The 22,308-nt window shown below is 39.4% G+C and overlaps 1 protein-coding gene and 1 pseudogene across 4 annotated transcripts in view; both read right to left on the bottom strand.

Annotated features, from left to right (window-relative positions):
- Nucleotides 1-1,000: 1,000 nt before the first annotated feature.
- Nucleotides 1,001-3,005, bottom strand: LOC102403195 (annotated as a pseudogene).
- Nucleotides 3,006-17,586: 14,581 nt separating this feature from the next.
- TLK1 (tousled like kinase 1) overlaps nucleotides 17,587-22,308 on the bottom strand; it is a 181,335-nt gene continuing 176,613 nt past the window's right edge. For all 4 annotated transcript variants that reach the window (XM_025275065.2, XM_025275068.2, XM_025275073.2 and 1 more), the window contains 2 exons: nucleotides 22,005-22,112; nucleotides 17,587-19,800 (listed from right to left, as the gene is read on the bottom strand). In XM_025275065.2, coding sequence (XP_025130850.1) covers nucleotides 19,624-19,800; nucleotides 22,005-22,112 — 285 coding nt within the window. In that variant the 3' untranslated portion in view covers nucleotides 17,587-19,623. The remainder of the gene's footprint in view (nucleotides 19,801-22,004; nucleotides 22,113-22,308) is intronic.

Below are 22,308 nucleotides of genomic sequence, written 5' to 3'. Positions count from 1 at the left end.
TATACCTGTGCTACATGGAGACCGTATCCTGCAGTGTAGTGCGAGCTATGTCTAGAGTCATATGTATATACATACAATTTGTTTAACAATCTTTAAAGATCAAAGTTCATTTAATTCCTCTTGCATTAACAAAAATAAAAATGGAAAAGGAACCAAATGATCATTTTAAGTTTAAAATTCCAAAACTACCCAATTTGTAAAACTGTGAGAGACATCAAAGTTGGACTGTTTCAGCTAAACCAGAAGGCATGCAGTGCGCATCACTGAAGTGGTCCTGGGTTAGTCCAGGGAAATAAAAATGTGTAACCACATACACAGGGATATGATCTGTGCTAATTAGATTACTGATTAAGTCGGTCTCAGACAAATTTCTAAACTGTGCTGTGTAACTAGATACAATTGAGAAACTCAAATGAAAATTTATATAGTGCCATTTCAATCAAAAGAAAATAATGAAGCTAAGAATACAAATCTCTTTTGGAAGAGAGCAGCGGTGACTGTGAGTACCATGGGAGGTGTGCACCAGAGCACGCCAAGAAGGTCCTCCGGCCGAGGAGGAAGCATTTGATTTTCTCTGGTGCTTTCAGCTCTGGGGCCAGACTAAGGCCTTTCTCCAACCTGAGTTTCCAGGATTTGTCCTGAAGTGTTTGTGTGAGCCAGTTTGAGAAGGGGGCCTTCTTTCTGTTTCTTCTTTCACACAGCAAGGAAAAAAATAGTAAAAACACCCAAAACAAACAAACAAAAACCCCACCAAAACCAAGCACCGGGTGACCGGGGGCATGGACCTGCTGGTTTCCCAGTGGATCCAGGGGTGCTTGGCAAACCCACCTGGCCCCCAGCAGCTGCTGCAGCATGGACAGCAACCACAGCACGTATGAGCGGCTATGCCGACCCCTCAGGGTCCTGCCTTCTTCACCGCTACTTTCTCTAGTCCTTTGGAGGTATCAGAAATTCCAAATTTTCAAAGCAATTTCAGCATTTTCAGCATATATTTGGAGAGTTTTCAATGGTCCATGGCCAAATAAGGTTCAGCACCTCCCACACACAGACACTGGCCCATTTCCTGTTCTTGGCACCTCTGTATTTTGTTGGTCCACCTCCGACAGCAACTTTAAAATGTTCAGCGCAGCCATATCATGGCAGAACTCCACATTCTTTCCAATACCATGGCTGATCAGAGGTGGCTGAGAGGAACAATTGATAAGAGATACAAGTTCGTTCTTATTTGGGGGGAAGTCTTTATATTCGACCTGGAATCCCTGAGCCCTTGAAGGATAGTCCAGGTGCTCAGAGGGTATCATGAGAGGTACATGGCATACATAGCCTGAAGAGATGTTATTCTTTAAAATGGTCTCGGCTGTCAGCTAGGTGCTCCCATACAACAATTCACGGACTATCGTGAGAGCTACCATGGGCCTCGGCAGGACTCAGAGCTACCCTGGTGAAACCTTTGGTGTGATGTCCTTGACTGACTCCTACAGCCTGGGCAACCTGGAGCACCATGGGAAGAATTCCACAGGCAGCTGCTGATGACTGAGATAAGGCACCCTAAACTCCTCTTTATTGCTAGTCCCATTTTCATCCCCTGAGGCAGGTTCAAAAAAGGTCACAGTTCTTCCATCCCCTGGTTTCTTTGTTGGTGTCCTCCTCTAATTTGAGGGCTGGTTTGGTGGGCTGAGCCTGCGGGACTCTGAAACCTGGGATCTCCAGCATGTTCTTGTCTGCACTGCGTTTGGCCACCTTCCTATTGGTTCCTGATCCTTCTGTGGCGCGTTTTCCCACCTTCACCTGCATCTCAGACTCCCTGCAGCATGGGAGGCCTCCTCAACGAGGAGCAGGTACTCTGGCTCCTCCTCATTTTTTGCCTGCTGGGTCTGGGCCAGTCTGCTAATTGGATTCATCCCCTGGCCGTACTCTGGATGCTTTGTAGCCTGACTATGGGTTTTGTTTTCTTTATGATTCCGGGCTTCACTTGCTCAACTGTAGGCAGTGGCAGTCATTTCTTCAGCTCCTCAAGAACAGCTCTAGTAGTGTTTTTCTTTGAAATCCTCTTGCTTTTCCCTTCGCTTTCCCCCACCAACACCCCAACTGACACCCTGGTCACAGAGCTCCTCATGTGGGGTGGGCCACTCTCCCGGGCAACCTGCTCTAGAGGGAAAGATTGAAGATTCACAGGCAAGTTCTGTTTAAGTGCAATCTCAAACATTTATTTCAGGTTTATTGAGATTTTCTTCCTCTGCTTCTCTTCCATTCACCTCCAGCTTCTTGGGGTGTGGGGGTGGGGTTCATTTTGCAGGATCCTCAAAACTTTTGCAACAGTATCATGTTTTGTAGCCTGTCTCGTCTTTCCCATTAAATTGTTGTCCTCCCACAGAAGGTTCGATAAAGTCAAGATAGTACTGGAAATGGGTAAAAGTACCTGAGGGGATAAGCACTTCCTCTCATGTTGTAACTGTAGGTGGACTGCATCCAAGAGTAAGGGTTGACAGGCTTATCCACTGGCTTTCCCCCGAGTTTCATGCACAGTGCACTCAGCTCTACAGTAGGGGTTACGCTTTCTTACAGTGAACTGGACCTTGCTCACACTAAATCTTATACTCAGGCTGAATCTGGTTGAAACGGGCTAACTCATTCACAAGACACATTGGTGCTTTCTCTTTGGGGTGTGCCAGGTTAGAAGGAACTGTCTGTTGTCCCAAGCTTGTCCCCTGGCTGGTGGTCCCGGGTGTCAGAGTGATGGTGAGGGGAAAGAGGGAGAGGGAAGGGATGGTGGGTGGGAAGCAGAGTGTCCTCAGAGGAGACCGGCGCCACCAGGCCTGGGATCAGAGGAAGGTGCAGTCAAGCCAGACGTGGCCACTGCCAACACAACACTGAAGCTATGAAAGTCTTAAAATCAGTTTCAATTTCTGTATTTGGGATTGGTCTGTTCATATTTTCTATCTCTTCCTGGTTCAGTCTTAGAAGATCATATCGTTCTAAGAATTTGTCCGTTCCTTCTAGGTTGTCCATTTTATTGGCATATAGTTGCTTGTAGTCTCTTATGATCCTTTGTATTTCTGTGTGTCAGTTGTAACTTCCCCTTTTTCATTCCTAATACTACTGATTTGAGCCCTCTCCCTTTTTTTTTTCCCCCCCTTGAATCTGGCTAAAGGTTTATCAATTTTATCTTTTCTAGGAGCCTGCGTTTAGTTTCATTGACCCTTTCTATTGTTTTCTTCATCTCAGTTTGATTTATTTCTGCTCTGATCATCATGATGTCTTTCCTTCTACTGACTTCAGATTTTGTTTGTTGTTCTTTCTCTAGGTTGCTTTAGGTGTAAGGTTAGGTTGGTTGGTTGAGGTTTTTCTTGTTTCCTGAAGTGAGGCTGCGGGCAGCGGCCTGGCCGTGCTGCCTCCTCCAAGGCCACTCTGCCTCTCCCCTCCAGCCACCCCTTCCTCCTCTGTCCTGCCCTCCTCATTGCTTCAATCACCCATGGCCACTGGCTGGGAGATGAGCTCGGGGCAGCAGCCATTTCCTTCTAACATGGCACACCCCAAAGAGAAAGCCTCAATGTCTTGTGAATGAGTTATCCCATTTCAGCAGAATTCAACCTGAGCATGAGCTTATAGCAACAGAAGTTTATGGCAGTCTATAAACTTCCATCTTAGAACTGCTTTTGCTGTATCCCATAGATTTTAGATTGTGATATTTTCATTTGTCTCAAGGCATTTTTTAATTCCCTCTTTGATTTCTTCAGTGATCTATTGATTGTTCAATACCATATTGTTGGCCTTCACATGTTTTTCTTTCTTTTTTTTTTCTTTTACAGTTTTTTTTTTTTTTTTTTTCCCTTCCCTTGTAGTTGATGTCTAATGTCTTGGCATTGTGGTTGGAGAAGCTGGTTATTATGATGTCAGTTTCCTTAAATTTACCCAGGTTTACTTTGTGGCCCAGCCCTGGAGAATGTTCCATGTGCACTTGAGAAGAATGTCTATTCTGCCACTTTCAGACGGAATGTTTTGTAAATATCAATTAAGTACATGATGTTTTTTGTGTCATTTAAGTCCTGTATTTCCTTACTGGTTTTTTGTCTGGATGATCTGTCCATTGATGTTAGTGGGGTGGTATCAGTTCAGTTCAGTCACTCAGTCGTGTCCAACTCTTTGTGACCCCATGAATTGCAGCACGCCAGGCCTCCCTGTCCATCACCAATCAATAAACTGTGTAAAATTCTGAAAAAGAGGTGGGGTGGTATAGTCTGCCATTATTATTATGTTACTCTTGATTTCTCCTTCTATGGCTGTCAACATTTGCCTTATATATTGAAATGCTCCTATGTCGGGTGCAAATTCAATAACAATTGTTGTATCTTCTTAGATTGATCCCTTGATCATTATGTATTGTCCTTTATCTCTTTTAACAGTCTTATTTTAAACTCTATTTTGTCTGATATGAGTATTCCTACTCCAGCTTTTTTCCATCCCTTCACTTTCAGTCTATACGTGTCCCTAGATCTGAAGTGAGTCTCTTATACACAACATATATATGGGTCTTGTTTTTGTATCCATTCAGTCAGTCTGGGTCTTTTGGTTGGAACATTTAATCCATTTACATTTAAGGTAATTATCAACATGTATGTCCTTCAGTTCAATTTAGTTCAGTTCAGTCACTCAGTCATGTCGGACTCTTTGTGACCCCATGAATCGCAGCATGCCAGGCCTCCCTGCCCATCACCAACTCCCGGAGTTCACTCAAAGTCACGTCCATCGAGTCGGTGATGCCATCCAGCCATCTCATCCTCTGTCGTCCCCTTCTCCTCCTGCCCCCAATCCCTCTCAGCATCAGAGTCTTTTCCAATGAGTCAGCTCTTTGCATGAGGTGGCCAAAGTACTGGAGTTTCAGCTTTAGCATCATTCCTTCCAAAAAACACCCAGGGCTGATCTCCTTTAGAATGGACTGGTTGGATCTCCTTGCAGTCCAAGGGACTCGCAAGAGTCTTCTCCAACACTACAGTTCCAAAGCATCAATTCTTTGGCGCTCAGCTTTCTACACAGCCCAACTCTCACATCCATACATGACCACTGGAAAAACCATAGCCTTGACTAGACGGACCTTTGTTGGCAAAGTAATGTCTCTGCTTTTTAATATGCTATCTAGGTTGGTCATAATTTTTCTTCCAAGGAGTAAGCATCTTTTAATTTCATGGCTGCAGTCACCATCTGCAGTGATTTTGGAGCCCAGAAAAATAAAGTCTGACACTGTTTCCACTGTTTCCCCATCTATTTCCCATGAAGTGATGGGACCAGATGCCCTGATCTTCGTTTTCTGAATGTTGAGCTTTAACACAGCTTTGTCACTCTCCTCTTTCACTTTCATCAAGAGGTTTTTTAGTTCCTCTTCACTTTCTACCATAAGGGTGGTGCGTCCTTATTGTTTTCTTAATTGTTTGGATTTGTTTTTATAGATCTTTCCCCTTCACTTCCTCTTTTGTTTTCTTCTCTTGTGATATCATGACTATCTTTAGTGTTGTGTTTGGATTGCTTTTTCTTTTTTGTGTGTGTATCTATTACAGATTTTTGGTTTACATGACATTTTAATATAGCAGTCTATGTATATACAAGTTTGTTGTAAGTTGCTGGTCTCTTATTTCAAATGCATATGCAATATCCAGCATTTGTATTCTCCTCCCCTCACAGTTGCTGGTTTTGATATTGTATTTGTGTATGCGGATGATTTCTTAGCTTTACTGTATGTTTTATCTTTACTGGTGCACTTTCCCATTAGTAATTTTCTTTGTCTCTAGTTGTGTTCTTTTCCATCAGAGAAGTTCCTTTAGCATTTGTTGTAAAGCTGGTTTAGTAGTGCTAAATTCTCTTTAACTTTTACTTTTTTGTATAACTTTTCATCTCTATGCTGAATCTGAGTTGAAACCTTACTGGGTAGTGTATTCTTGGTTGGTTTCTTTCTTTCATCACTTTAAATATATTATGCCACTCTCTTCTGGCCTGCAGCATTTCTGCTGAAAAAATGAGCTGATAAAGTTACGGGAATTCCTTTGTGTGTTGTTTGTTTCTTTTCCTTTGTTGCCTTTAATATTTTATCTTTGTCTTTAATTTTTGTTAATTTGATTGTCTCAGTGTGTTCCTCCTTGGGCTTATCCTGCATGGGACTCTGCACTTCCTGGACTTGAGTGTCCCCTTTCTCATGTTAGGGATGTTTTAGGCTATTACCTCTTCAAATAATTTCTCAGGCCCTTTCTTTCTCTCTCCTCCTTCTGGGACCCCTATAATGTGAATGTCGGTACATTTAATGTTCCAGAGGTCTCTCAGGCTGTCCTCATTTCTTTTCATTCTTTTTTCTTTATTCTGTTCCCCAGCAGTGATTTCCATCAGTCTGTCTTTCAGCTCACTTATTCATTCATCTGTCTCAATTATTCTGCTATCAATTCATTCTAGTGTATTTTTCAGGTCAGTTATTGTACGGTTTAGCTCTGTTTGTTTTTTAAGGTTCTAGCTCTTCATTAAACATTTCTTGTATCCTCTCAGTCTGTGCCACCATTCTTTTTCCAAAATCTTAGATTACCTTTACTGTCATTACTCTGAATTCTTTTTCAGATAGATTGCCTGTCTCCACTTCATTTAGTTATTGTTCTGGGATTTTATCTTGTTCCTTCATCTGACACGTATTTCTCTGCTGTCTGATTTTGTCTAATTATCTGTATTTGTGGTCTTCATTCCTTAGGCTGCAGGATTGTAATTCTTCGGGTTCTGGTGTCACCTCCATAGTGTGTGAGATTGGTCTTGTGCAGACTTTCTGGTGGGAGAGACTGGTGCCTGCCCACTGGTGGGTGAAGCTGGATCTTAACCCTCTGGTAGGCAGGGCCATGTCAAAGGGTGTCTTTATAGGTAGTTTTTGGCTAAGGAAAACTTCAGGCTGTGAAGAGATACACCATGTCCAAGGTAAGAGAAACCAAAGTGAGACAATAAGTGTTGCAGGAGAGCATCAGAGGGCAGACACACTGAAAGCATAATCACAGAAAACTAGCCAATCTGATCACACGGACCACAGCCTTGTCTGACTCAATGAAACTAAGCCATGCTGTGTGGGGCCACCCAAGATAGATGGGTCATGGTGGAGAGGTCTGACAGAATGTGGTCCACTGGAGAAGAGAATGGCAAACCACTTCAGTATTCTTGCTTTGAGCACCCCATGAACAGTATGAAAAGGCAAAATGATAGGATACTGAAAGAGGAACTCCCCAGGTTGGTAGGTGCCCAATATGCTACACGAGATCAGTGGAGAAATAACTCCAGAAAGAATGAAGGGATGGAGCCAAAGCAAAAACAATACCCAGTTGTGGTAGTGACTGGTGATAGAAGCAAGGTCCAATGCTATAAAGAGCAATATTGCATAGGAACCTGGAATGTTAGCTCCATGAATCAAGGCAAATTGCAAGTGGTCAAACAGGAATTGGCAAGAATGAACATCAACATTCTAGGAATCAGCGAACTAAAATGGCCTGGAATGGGTGAATTTAACTCAGATGACCATTGTATCTACTACTGTGGGCAGGAATCCCTTAAAAGAAATGGAGTGGCCATCATGGTCAACAAAGGAGTCCAAAATGCAGTACTTGGATGCAATCTCAAAAACGACAGAATGATCTCTGTTCATTTCCAAGGCAAACCATTCAATATCATGGTGATCCAAGCCTATGCCCCAACCAGTAACGCTGAAGAAGCTGAAGTTGAACGGTTTATGAAGACCTACAAGACCTTTTATAACACCGAAAAAAGATATCCTTTTCATTATAGGGGGCTGGAATGCAAAAGTAGGAAGTCAAGAAACACCTGGAGTAACAGGCAAATTTGGCCTTGGAATATGGAATGAAGCAGGGCAAAGGCTAATAAGAGTTTTGCTAAGAGAACACACTGGTCACAGCAAACACCATCTTCCAACAACACAAGAGAAGACTCTACACATGGGCATCACCAGATGGTCAACACCGAAATCAGACTGATTATATTCTTTGCAGCCAAAGATGGAGAAGCTCTATACAGTCAGCAAAAAAAAGACCGGGAGCTGACTGTGGCTCAGATCATGAACTCCTTATTGCCAAATTCAGACTTAAATTGAAGAAAGTAGGGAAAACTACTAGACCATTCAGGTATGACCTAAATCAAATCCCTTATGATTATATAGTGGAAGTGAGAAATAGATTTAAGGGACTAAATCTGATAGACAGTGCCTGATGAACTACGGACGGAGGTTCATGACATTGTACAGGAGACAGGGATCAAGACCATCCCCATGGAAAAGAGTGCAAAAAAGCAAAATGGCTGTCTGAGGAGGCGTTACAATAGCTGTGAAAAGAATAGAAGTGAAAAGCAAAGGAGAAAAGGAAAGATATACCCATTTGAATGCTGAGTTCCAAAGAATAGCAAGGAGAGATAAGAAAGCCTTCCTCAGTGATCAGTGCAAATAGAGGAAAACAACAGAATGGGAAAGACTAGAGATCTTTTCAAGAAAGTTAAAGATACCAAGGAAACATTTCATGCAAAGATGGGCTCAATAAAGGACAGAAATGGTATGGACCTAACAGAAGCAGAAGAGATTAAGAAGAGGTGGCAAGAATACACAGAACTGTACAAAAAAGATCTTCATGACCCAGATAATCACGATGTTGTGATCACTCACCTAGAGCCAGACATCCTGGAATATGAAGTCAAGTGGGCCTTAGTAAGCATCACTACGAACAAAGCTAGTGGATGTAATGGAATTCCAGTTAAGGTATTTCAAATCCTGAAAGATGATGCTGTGAAAGTGCTGCACTCAATATGTCAGGAAATTTGGAAAACTCAGCAGTGGCCACAGGACTGGAAAAGGTTGGTTTTCATTTCAGTGCCAAAGAATGCTCAAACTACCACACAATTGCACTTGTCTCACACGCTAGTAAAGTAATGCTCAAAATTCTCCAAGCCAGGCTTCAGCAAATGTGAACCGTGAACTTCCAGATGTTCAAGCTGGTTTTAGAAAAGACAGAGGAACCAGAGATCAATTTGCCAACATCCGCTGGATCATAGAAAAAGCAAGACAGTTCCAGAAAAAACATCTATTTCTGCTTTATTGACTACGCCAAAGCCTGTGTGTGGATCACAATAAACTGGAAAATTCTGAAAGAGATGGGAATACCAGACCACCTGACCTGCCTCTTGAGAAACCTATATGCAGGTCAGGAAGCAACAGAACTGGACATGGAAAAACAGACTGGTTCCAAATAGGAAAAGGAGTACATCAAGGCTGTATATTGTCACCCTGCTTACTTAACTTATATGCAGCGTACATCATGAGAAACGCTGAGCTGGAAGAAGCACAAGCTGGAATCAAGATTGCTGGGAGAAATATCAATAACCTCAGATAAACAGATGACACCACCCTTATGGCAGAAAGTGAAGAGGAACTCAAAAGCCTCTTGATGAGAGTGAAAGAGGAGAGTGAAAAAGTTGGCTTAAAGCTCAACATTCAGAAAACTAAGATCATGGCACCCGGTCCCATCACTTCATGGGATATAGATGGGCAAACAGTGTAAACAGTGGCTGACTTTATTTTTCTGGGCTCCAAAATCACTGCAGATGGTGACTGCAGCCATGAAATTAAAAGACGCTTACTCTTTGGAAGGAAAGTTATGACCAACCTAGACAGCATATTAAAAAGCAGAGATATTACTTTGCCAACAAAGGTCTGTCTAGTCAAGGCTATGGTTTTTCCAGTGGTCATGTATGGATGTGAGAGTTGGACTGTGAAGAAAGCTGAGCACCAAAGAATTGATGCTTTTGAACTGTGGTGCTGGAGAAGACTCTTGCGAGTCCCTTGGACTGCAAGGAGATCCAACCAGTCCATCCTAAAGGAGACCAGTCCTGGGTATTCATTGGAAGGACTGATGCTGAGGCTGAAACTCCAGTACTTTGGCCACCTCATGAGAAGAGTTGACTCGTTGGAAAAGACTCTGATGCTGAGAGGGATTGGGGGCAGGAGGAGAAGGGGACGACAGAGGATGAGATGGCTGGATAGCATCACTGACTCGATGGACATGAGTTTGGGTGAACTCGGAGAGCTGGTGATGAAAAGGGAGGCCTGGTGTGCTGCGATTCATGGGGTCACAGAGTTGGACACTGAGGGACTGAACTGGACTGAACTTCAGGCAGCCTGTCTGCTGGTGGGTGGGGCTGTGTTCCTTTTCTGTTGGTTGTTTGGCCTGAGGTGTGTCCCAGCACTGGTGCCTGCAGGCTGTTGGGTGGGGCTAGGTCTTGGTTCAGAGAGAGCTTATGCCAATGGATATTCCAAGGCAACCACCAGTGTCTTTGCCTCCATGGTGATCCACAGCTAACCCTCACCTCCCAGAAGACCCTCCAAGACCCGTAGGTATGTCTGGCTCCATCTCCTATCAAATGACTACTTTGCCCTGAGACCTAGTGCACATGAAAATTTGTGTGCACCTCCAAGAGTGGAGTCTCTGTTGCCTGTAGTCTTGTGGAGCTCCTCTGGAGCTCCTTTGAAGGCCAGCTCAAGCCAACTGGCCTTCAAAGCCAAATGCTTTGGGGGCTTCTCCTCCTCCTGATGTTAGACCGCCAGGCTGGGGAGCCTGATACGGGAGTCAGAACTCTCATTCTTGTGGGAGATCCTCAGCAGTATAATTATTTTCCAGTTTGTGGGTTGCCCACCTGGCAGATACATTATTTGGTTATATCAGAACAGTGCCCTCCTACCATCTTGCTGTGGCTTCTTCTTTGTTTTGTGTTGTAGAATAACTTTTTTTTTTTTTTTTTTTGCAGATTCAAGTCTATTTTTGTTGATGATTGTTCAGCAGTTAGTTGATTCTGGTGTTTTGTAAAAGGAGGTGAGCTCAAATCCTTCTACTCCACCATTTTGTCTCCAGCTCCTGAATCACTGCACATTCTGGAAATCAACAATGCTAATCTCTTAAGCCCATCTAGAAGTACCTTCAATCATAATATTTTTATTCATTTGGTTAATACTGTGTATTATATTGCATGCAGATGATTTATTCCTTGCATTCCTGAAGTAAATCCCACTTAGTCAAGGTGTATGGTTATTTAATGAGTTGTTGAATTAGGTTGGCTAATATTTTGTTGAAGATTTTCATATTTTATGTACATTAGGGATGGTTGCTTGTAATTATTTCTTGTGTCATCATCTGGTTTTGTCACGGGGGTAAGGTTAGCCTTGTAAAATGAATTTGAAAATATTCTCTCCTGTTCTTTTTGAAAGTTTGAGAAAGATTGGTATCATTTAAATATTCAGTAGAATTCACCAGTGAAGTCATCTGTTCCCTTTCATTAGGTTTTTGATACTGATTCAGTCGTCTTACTAGTAATTGGTATGTTCAGATTTTCTATTCATTCGATTCAATCTTGGCCAGTTTTATGTTACTAGGAATTTATCCTTCTCTCTAGGTGGTCTAATTTTTTGGTGTATAATTGTTCATAGCAGTCCCTTATGATCCTTTGTGTTTCTGTGGCATCAGTTTTAACACCAGTTTTTCACTTCTGATTTAGGGTCCTCTTTTTTGTTGGTTAGTCTAGCTAAAAGTTTGTCAATTTTATTGTTTTAAAGAACCGGCTCTTAGTTTCATGTTTTCTTAAGTCTGTTTTATTTCTGATGATTTCATAATTTCCTGTCTTCTCCTAACTTTGTTTTGTTCTTTTTCTTGATGATGTAAAGTTGTGTTTGAAATTTTGAGGTCCTTGTGGTGTGAAGTTATGATTTGAAATTTTTCTTTATTGAGGTGTAGGCATTTATCACGAGCCCCTCTTAGAACAGCTTTTGATGCATCTCTTTAAGTTTTGCTGTGTTGCATTTTTGTTTTTATTTGCTCAAGATATTTTTAAAACTTACTTTGACTCATTTTTGTTTTTCAGTAGTATCTTATTTAATCTTCACATATTTGTGGATTTTTTTGGTTTTCTTCTTATAATTGATTTCTAGTTTAAAGCCATTGTGGTTGGAAAAGATACCTGTTACAATTTCAGTCTTATATTTATTAAGACTTGTTTTGTGACCTAATATGATCTGTCCTGGAGAATGCTGGATGTACAACTTGAGGAATGTGTATTTTGTTGCTTTTGGATGGGATGTCCTGTATACAGTTGATCCTTGAACAACATGGGTTTGACTTGTGTGGGGGCACTTATACGTAATTTTTTTTTTTTTCAATTATATCTGTAGAACATTGTGCGCAAGATGTACTGAAGTGGATAGCCTGTCTTTACATAGACATAAGGTGAGGGATATTTATTATGAAACCGTGTTAGTTTTCTCACTGCTTTATAACTTTGCATTCAAAGAATTATATTACTATACAGTCTACCTCTCTTGCAGAGTAGGAAATAGCAACCCACTCCAGTATTCTTGCCTAGAGACTCCCGTGGACAGAGGAGCCTGGTGGGAGTCGCACAGAGTTGGACAAAGCTGAAGTGCCTTAGCATGCATGCATGCACTGGAGAAGGAATTGCCAACCCAGTCCAGTCTTCTTGCTTGGAGAATCCCAGGGACAGAGGAGCCTGGTGGGCTGCCATCTGTGGGGTTGTACAGAGTTGGACACAACTGAAGCGACTTAGCAGCAGCAGTGGCTACCTCTCTTGTAATTGGAGAAACTGCATAACAGCCTATCATCATAGGCAAATTTTTTTAAAATGTGTAACACTGTTTCCAGTACTATGTTATGAATATGACTACTAGTTTGTGCCAAAAAATTTTCACAATGATTCATTCATAGTGTATAGGCTGGTTAAGTCTTTCTATGGATTACAGGAGACTACCAGAAAGCAATATTACTGCTTCATTACTGATACATGAATTATTATACCTGTAAATAAATGTTTTCTTCATTTTTGATGTCTACTGTTGATAATACATGTAATATCTACAGTGTTATACAAAAGACAATATTGATCTAGGTACTGACAGATGATTTGTCTTGTAAACTTGTGTTGACAAATACAGTAGTAAATGTATATATTTTCTCTTACTTTCTTAACATTTCTATAGCTTTATTTTAGGAATGCAGTATATAATTAACATACAAAATGTTTTGATCGATTGTTTATTATCAGCAAGGTTTTTTTTGTCAATACAAGGCTATTAGTAGTTTTGGAGGAGTCACAAGTTTTGGTGAATTTGACTGCATGGGGGAGATGCTGCCCTGGCCAGTGTTTTTCAGGTCTGTTAAGTTCATCTGGCCTAATGTGTTATTTAAGGCTGATGTTTTTCCTTATTTTCTGTCTAGATGATTTACCTATTCATGAAGGTGGATATTAAAATTCCCTACTGTTATTGTATTACTGTTTCTCACTTTAGGTCTGCTAATACTTGCGTTATATACTTAGGTGCTTCTATGTTGGGTATATAAATATTTACAAACATTGTATCTTATTGGGTTGATCCTTTTATTATTACATAGTAACAACCTTGTCTCTTACCACGGCCTTTGTCTTAAAACTCTATTTTGTCTGATACTACTCCAGCTTCTTTTTTGTTTCCACTTGCATGAGTATCTATTTTCAGCCCTTCACTTTGAGATGTGTGTCCTTACCTCTGAAGTCTCTTGTAGGCAGCATATATTTAGCCACTCTGCATCGTTTGATTGGTAAGCTTAGTCCATTTTCATTAAAAGTAATTGATAGGTATGTAATTATTGCTAATTTTTTTCTACTTGGTAGTTCTTCTCTTCGTGATTTTTATATAGTGGTATGCTTAGATTCCTTTATCTTTTGTATATCTACTGTAGATTTTTGCCATTAGGAATAAAGGTTTTTGTTTTTTTTTTTAACTAATAACTGCATATGAATATATTATGTATCTCTGGGAAAAGAAGCCCACAGGGATGAAATTCTAAAATATTCCTACTGAAGTTTAAATTGTCAAAAAGTAACAGTAAAAAAATTTTTTTACATCAGTCCAGCAACCACCAATGACTTTATTTAATATTCAGGGTGGCCTGAACAGAAACAGTCTTGAGATCCAAACAGCATTTCTAAAGTGAAGAAAACAAGAGTTCTGAGAACAAATCAATTAGGCCTCCAACCCACAATAGTCATGCACCTAGGATGTGCAAACTTCCAAAACAGCTGCATGTGTGAAATGAAGGGAATCGTTTATGGACCTATCTTGTCACTGCTGACAGGGCTCATACTAAGCAGTTATGCACAGATTTATGGGTTAAAATACAGAAGCAGCTCCATATTGATACATGGCTGCTGCTTACTGAACTCCTCACCCCAGGTGCTCTTCTCCCTTCCTCAGGGTGTCCTGCGGTTACTCTTGAGCCTCTCAGTTCCGCACTACAGCCAGCATTTGATCTGCTTGGTCAAAGCTCATGCCATGTTAGTTGGAGCAACTTCCTGCAAGGTGGTACACTTCGTATACACACTTCACAGATGTGGAAGGTAAGCCAAGAGAGGCTGTCAGTGACTCCTCTAAGAGCACTCAATTATTAAGGAACAAAGACAAATGCAAAGTCAGGTCAGGCTTCAAAACCCATGCTTTCCCTGCTTTTCACTCTTCTGAATACCTCCATAAAAGGAGGTTATGAATTTTGTTCTAAGCAGACCAAAGGTATAAAGAGATGAAATAGGATCAATATGAATGATACATATGAGCCATACTCATTCTTTAGATCAGGTAGTTTTAGAATCTTAAGTTTGTCATAGTTTTAGAATCTAAGTTGTCATATCCTAGAAATAATTATCTCTCATATAAAAAGTATTTAAACCAAATATACCATATATTAAGAACAGGACAGTGCTGGTCATGCACATCTACTCTTTAGGTATCTGGCTATGCGAACAGCCTAAGTTTTCAGATGAAAATGGATCACATAAAGAAAAATTTACATTACAAGCAGGCTTTTAAAAAAATCAAGTGTCACTTGAAGTCAGGATTACTCACTTGTGATCATGGCACTGGAGCAGCATTCATGGATAATTTCATTAGATTTGTAAGACTTTCTCAAGTTTTTTACTTAATAATCAGTTTTTCCAGATTTCTTCTGAGACCAGCTGGTACCACTGCAGGGAGAGGAAGGAGAATATACCTTCTACCTTCATGAAAGTCGGCTGAGAATGAGAAAGGTGAACTGATCTCTGTAAGTTAACCTGATCAGTTATTAATAAATTTAAAATGCAATGAAAAACAAGTGTGAGAATAGGAAAAGGCTTGTAACCCCACTCTCTGCCTTGCCTAGAATGAGTCTGGACAAAAAGCCCTCTCTCAAGTGATTCTCAGCCATCCCGGCACAGCTCAGACAGCAGTCCTGATCTAACAACTGAAGAATTCTTTATATTGCTCTTTCATGGTGACAGTTATATTTGTATCTGTTCATTTTTGTTATTTTGAACAATCATGATTTAACACACTAATGTGTCCTAATAAAGCAGCAAGATGTTAGCACAGTTAAGTACTTTGCTTTAGAACTCCAGGAGCTGTGCTTTAGTTCTGATGTCATTTACTAGTTAATGTGGTCTTACCAAGTCATTTCTTTTCTCCAAATGTTTCTCCTCTGTAAAACTGGTATAATAGTACCTATTCTACCTCAGATGACTTGTACTATCAAGGAAAACCCCCTGGGATATATGGTAGAATTTCCTCTGATGAAATAGCCTGAATGGTTAGAGTGTGATCCTTTTGGTAACTACAGTTGAGACACGTTACTTTTTGTTGCTACACTCCACCACCTTCCCTTTTCAGGTAGTCTAATTGCTTAAAACAAGTAAAAAAATACTACAGAACTTGTTTTTTAAGGGGGAAATAGTATTTCACAGGAAGCAAAGTGGACTACATATGTAGGATAAAAACAACAGAGTAACCTTTGAGTCTTAAAGGAGAATAATAGCTTTATACACATGGTATTACAATGAGCTGGGTGTGGTTCCAAGTGCTTTATGCGCATGAACTCATTTATTCCTTACAACCACTTTGTGTGGTAGGTACTGTTATCCCCATTTTCAGAGGATGAACTTGAAACACAGTGGCAGTAAATGGCAGTCAACATTTAAACCCAAAGAACCTGGTTCTAAACTGGGTTCTTAACCAGCATTCTTGCTATTGCCTTTTAAAAACTGTCATATGTATGTAGGTAATATACATTTCTAGTATGTTAAGTGAGTGAGAATTCCCAGGTGAAAATCCTGCATCTTGATCCTAATGAAAGATAACTCCTCTGAATTCTCCTCTGGCTCTATGCAGTTGTTTTGAAGTTAGTCTATACACATTTACTCAAATCTTTCCCATTCAAAAACCCAAGAATTCTCAACAAGAAGAATCTTCAAAAAAAGAAGAGGGAAATGAAAGCAGGGGAAGGTAAATGTAGATATGTATGTTATAATTTAAATCAACAGAAAGTTGTAGAAATTCTAAGACTTTTACAGAATTCCTGAAACCCAAGAACTAGAATTCTAATAATTTTAAAGCTAGCTGCTAAAGTAATTTTTAAATTAAGCCTTAAGAACATTAAAGTTTAGTATATTTGGGAGGAAAATGATCAGATAACATGTCAGAATTTAAAGTGGGATTATTTTAAGACGTGCCAGTGTGATGTTAAGGTGTGTGTGAGTCTGCCTTCTCCACACACAAACAGTAATGTGAATTAAACTCACAGTCCAGTAGGGCTGGACAGTCCGCACTACTGCTGCAGAACACGGCTGCTAGCATCTGGTGGTCATCCGCGTTGTTGTATTTAATCAGTAACAAGCGCAAAACACACAATATGCTCCTTCAATTTGTTTCACTGAAATTCTACCATTCTGGTTTCATGTAATGAGGTATTTGTAGAAGTATTTGTTCACATTTTATGTACCATTTAAATTGAAAATTATTTTTTTAGGACAAGGGGATGGCAGCCAGTAAATAAAAAACAGACTTAAAACTTCATTTTTGAAAAGCAACCAAGTATCTACCCAACTCCAGACTTAATAAATTAGTGTGGTTTCTACACTTATTTCCTCTCAGCATGCATGCACTAAAGCTAATTCATATCAGAGAAATATTTTAAATTATATGCAAAAACTATACATTTACCTTGCAGTGCTTCTTAAAGCGAGGAGACCTTGGCTACTGTCTAAGGGTAAAGGAAATGCTTTAATTTTGAGGATAGGATTTAGGAGACCAAAAAACAATTTAAGTCTCAAAAGCTAATTGGAGTAAAAGATTACCAGCGTGACTGAAATTAGTGATAAATAAAAGTGTCCCAGGTAAAGGTAACAGTTCTCACTTTGGCTCAGTTAGCTATCTTGTACTTGCTGGGGTAGGGGCATACTATCCCAAAGCTGTGTCATTTCTTTGGAAAAACTTTAAGAGGAATAGAGGGTCTCAAAGCTGGCTTACACTTACACACCTCGAATTCTAAACAGATGATTACCTAAGCCCAGGGAAGCAATTTTATTTTATGGCTTATTCTCCTCCTCTTCTGCATTCTGACAGTAGCAGTCACTTCCATTTATTTGAAAATAATATGATAAAGGCCAGTGATCTAAGTCTGTACCTCTTCTTCAATCTCATGTTAGACATACACATCCACTTACATACCTCACTAAAATTTTAAAACTGGGTATTTTAATTGGGGACTTTAAATAACAGTTACTATAATGAACATAGTATTTCAGGATTCAGAAGGATGAAAACTCAAACAACAAAACTGAAAATTTTGCAGACAGCACCTAAAGCACTCAATTAATGCTAACATTCCATTACTATGTCAGTATTTTTTAAAATAGGATTTCTATCTTGATCTACAGAGGAACAGGTACAGCCCTTAAGCCATTCCCAATAGGGCTAAGTGTTACTTACCTAGGATTAGCCTTGATAATGGTTATTAGGTATACTTTAACAGCTTGAAACCCCTTCATACTTATCTTGAAGTATACTTCAAGAATTTATTCAGCTGATTCTTAAGTAAAGGAGCCCAGTCAATGTCCTAAGTCTTGAAAGCTCCCTTCAAATGTAATTTCATAGTCTTTAAATTTTAACTGTCATTGTTTATTACTGTTTTGGCTACATTCTCTACAATTTCAGCAGCATCTTAAAGAGACAATGTGTCTATGTACAATGAAAGAACAAAATGGCTTGCAATATCAGAAATTAGAGCCACCATTTAACTGTACAATATTAAGGAGAATCTGTGTTAAACATAGCCTCCTTTTTCAGCAACATGGACAATTTACATGTAAGAATCAGCATTATGAATATGATGATGAAGAAATTTCTTAAAGGAGTGAAATACAGCATCCTGAAAAATAACGGTTTCTACCATACAAGGCAGTTAGAAAATGTTCACATTTTAACAAATCTGTACAAACCGCAAGAAATTTGTTTAAGGGACTGTCATCCCACCTTGCTGATTAGAACCTGCTAGAAATGTAGAATTACCATGATCAATTTATAAATCTACTACATATGTGCTCCCACAGCCCTAGAAATCAAGAAACTGATTTCAAGAACTCTTTATGTCCAACATGGATCATTTTTACATGCCTTGGTTGTTAACAAATGCCTGCTTTTAATAATCTTTCTATGATGTACAGTCAACTTGCACCTTTTAAGGAGGTCATTTGATTTTTTTTTTTTTTAAAAGCAAAGAAGCAACACCATTTAGCAGCAATTAAAGCGCCTTCAAGAAGACTTAAAAAAAATACAATATCCAATTAGAAAAGCCATATTTTTAAACATTTGTACAAGAATAAGCTGCTGAAACTTGCTAGTTGAAATATGACATCTGTACAACAATTTACAATAGAGCTAGAAGGGAATTTATCATTATCCTGCATAGAACTGGCCTGCATTTGGTTATATATTGTCACTTGTTTGAATGAACAAGGCCTGGTAACAAAATAAAAATACCTGTTAACAGTTCTAACATGTTGAGAACACTGGAGATACCATAATTTAGTGACTTCAATTGGTTCCAAAATAAGCAGCGCACTTTGTTAGAGGTCTAAAGTATCAAGGAACAGTTCTCCCTTTAACATAACCAGTGAAAAGAGCAGACATGTGATTTGGAGGTACAACCTGGTACAAGCCAGAATAGGCAAATGACGAAGTCTAACTTTGCCCAAAGATTCTCTCACATCCTGTTACTGTAAAACACAACGGCCACTGTCATTCCATTCTTACTTTGGTTGCAGCAGATAAACTGCTGAATGCTGAATAATGTATCCAGGCACTGTATAGTTCTTGTGTTAGAAATATGTCTCATTTTCCATGTGTTTTTAAATAATGAAAAACTACCCTTCGTATTAGAACTCTCGAGTAACAACCAAATGTACTGAAGTATTATAAACGTTATTTACAGTGTTCCCCTCCCAAAAAAAACCCACTTTTCTTCAACATGGTATTCCTGTTTCTGTGCAACAGGCAGTCACCCTTCACTGCTTAGGTTACAGTCAGAAGTGTACATTTATTCAGGGTCCATGATCCACTCTCATACAAATGACTCTATGAAGAACTTCAGTTCACAAACAGTTCTCAACCATATCCTGTGTAAAAAAAACAACAAAAACACTCAGAAGCTCTCAAACTCAAGTGTGCATCTGGAAGCAATTCAAAGACATCATGCCGATTTTGGAGGAAAGTCAGTAAGTAAGTATGCTCGAAGAAGGGGGTGTAGGGGATGCTGTCAGCCCAGCCATGTGTAAGTTGCCTGAAGAATTGGATCTTCTCATGTGTGGGAGAAGGTAGGGGTCATTTGCCAGTTGGTGCACATCAAACCTATCTTCTTTTCGGTATGCCAAACAGCGTCTTATAAAGGCCTTAAAAAAAAAAAAAAATTAAAATCTTTTCTAAGTATTAATAAACTGAATAGTACAGATGATGGACACATTTCAAAAAATAGATCTCATTTCACTAGGGAATCAGATTAAAAGAAACCAGCAATAAAATTATTGCAAATCCAACTCTCAATTCTCAGCCTCTAATAGTTCACAGTACTAAATATTATTGCTACCACTTATTGCTGGAAAGCTGTATTTCTTTTGTTTAAAACAATTTTTTATGGAGAGTAAAATAAACATAACATAAAAATGAGCATTTTTAACTCAAGTATACAACTCAGTGACATTAAGCACACTCACACTGCAGTACACTATCACCACCATCCATCTGCAGAACTTTTTCATCATCTAAAACTGAAATCTGTACCCATTAGGCAATATCTCCTATTCCTCCTTCCCCCAGCCCTTGGTAACCGGTATGTTCTTTTATGATTTAGCTGTTCTAAGCACCTTATGTGAGTGGAATCACACAACAGTCGTCCTTCTGTGTCTTTCACTTAGCGTGATGCTTGAGTCATCCATGTTGTAGCATGCATCGGAATTTCGTTCCTTTTTAAGGCTAATATTCCATTGCGTGTATATGCTACATTTTGTTTACCCATTTGTTGGTTGACTTTTGGATTGTTTCTTTTAATTATTGTGAATGTTGGTATACAATATCTGAGTCCTTGCTGCCGCTTTTTTTGGTCTACATCTTTAATATCATTTTATATATAAAAACCCTTGTCTACCATTAGTGACAGTTTTACTTCTTTCTTTCTGATTTATATGCCTCTTATTTCTTTTTCTTGCCTAACTGTTCTGGCTAGGACTTCTAGTACAGGCCTACCTTGTTCTATTCCACTTTGCAAATATTGTGTGTTTTGTTTTTTTCAAATTGAAGGTTTGTGGCAACCCTGTGTCAAACAAACCTATTGGCACCATTTTTCGAACAGCATGTGCTCGCTCTGTCACATTTGGTAATCCTAGCAGGTTTTGACTTTGCATCATGATTTATTTGTGGTGGTCATCAGTGACTTGTTACTTCTGTAATTGTTTGGGGGATGCCATGAACTGCGCCCATATAAGACCGCAAGTTTAATTGCTGAAATGACAATAAAGGATTTAGAATATTAAATAAACTTAGTTTCATAAGGCAGTGGCAGGGTTTGAGAGGACTGACTCAATTTTGAAATCATTTTACTCACAGTAGAACTTCTCTCAAAAGCACTGTACGCTACAGAAAACCTGTTCACGAAAGGAAGAGTCCCATCAACGTGAAGCTGCCTGAGCATCACCACCGGACCAGTCAGCAGCCATCAACAGCAAGGCAAGACCATCCACCAGCAAAAAGGCTGGCTGAAGGTTCAGATGATGTCTATTTAGCAGTTTTTAGCAGGCAAGCATTTTAAATTAAGGTATGTACATTATTTTTTTTAGGTATAATGCTACTGCACTAATTAACAGACAGCATTACCATGTAAACATAATTTTATGTGCACCAGAAAACCAAAAATTGTGTGTGACTTCCTTTATTGCAATATTCACCTTATTGCAGTGGTATAGAATCAGACCCACGCTATCTCTGGGGTATGCCTGTAAACTGTGTTGAATATGGAATACTGCATTGCTCCCTACAAAACTCCAGAGTCCTCTTTTTCTGAAATTTGTCTTCCGTAAAACAGTCATTCCACTTTCCTGTTAATTTAGTTTAGCCAAGAGAATGATGCCATTTTTTTGCTGTAATATTTTCTCCCTAATGGAGCATACAGCACAAAATGAATGTAGCTATATAACTGGCAAATGAATCAAGAAAAAGAACTCTATCAGAACCACCTAAGACTCTTCATGCCCACCTTCGGTCACGGGCACTGCCTCTGCCCCAGTCTACTGGAGTAATAAGCTATCTGACTTCTAAACACCATAGTTGAGTTTTGTGTCTTTTGAACTTTATGTAAATATAGTAATAGATTATGGTCTCTTTAGCCTGCCTTCTTAAAAGAAATCATGGACTATATTTGGGTCCTTAAAAACTATCACAACCAAAGCAGCTCTTCTCCAGAGCAAATCACCAGCCCCTATTGGACAGACTTGCCTGTGGCTGCAGTCCCTTTTGCTTTACTTATTAATGTTTACTTTGTTTTAACCACAACTTATGAAATAAAAAAATCACTTCACAAAATTTATTTACATAAATTTGGTACCTTTGCTTCACTGCTTACGACAGGTTTTACAGGGAATTGGACATCAGTGGCTTTTAATATCGTATTTTCTTGAAGAATGTCTTGCTGAGATTGATTGTGACCAAATGGCTTTAAAAGAAATGAATAAAATGTTGAGAAATTTATATCACAAAATATTTAAACAGATGTTATCACTGAATCCCTGCAGTACAAATGATTTGTGTTTTAAAAAATCTTATTCTTAGTTACTTCCAGGTTGGGATGTATTCTCATAGGCTATAATTGATATAGCAGGCCAAGAAAGACCATCTGATCAATCCTCCAC

The sequence above is a fragment of the Bubalus bubalis genome, chromosome 2 (assembly GCF_019923935.1).
Source record: "Bubalus bubalis isolate 160015118507 breed Murrah chromosome 2, NDDB_SH_1, whole genome shotgun sequence".
Classification (NCBI taxonomy): Eukaryota; Metazoa; Chordata; class Mammalia; order Artiodactyla; family Bovidae; genus Bubalus; species Bubalus bubalis.
Note: the sequence above shows the minus strand (reverse complement) of the source record. Positions and strands in the feature narration are given on the sequence as shown.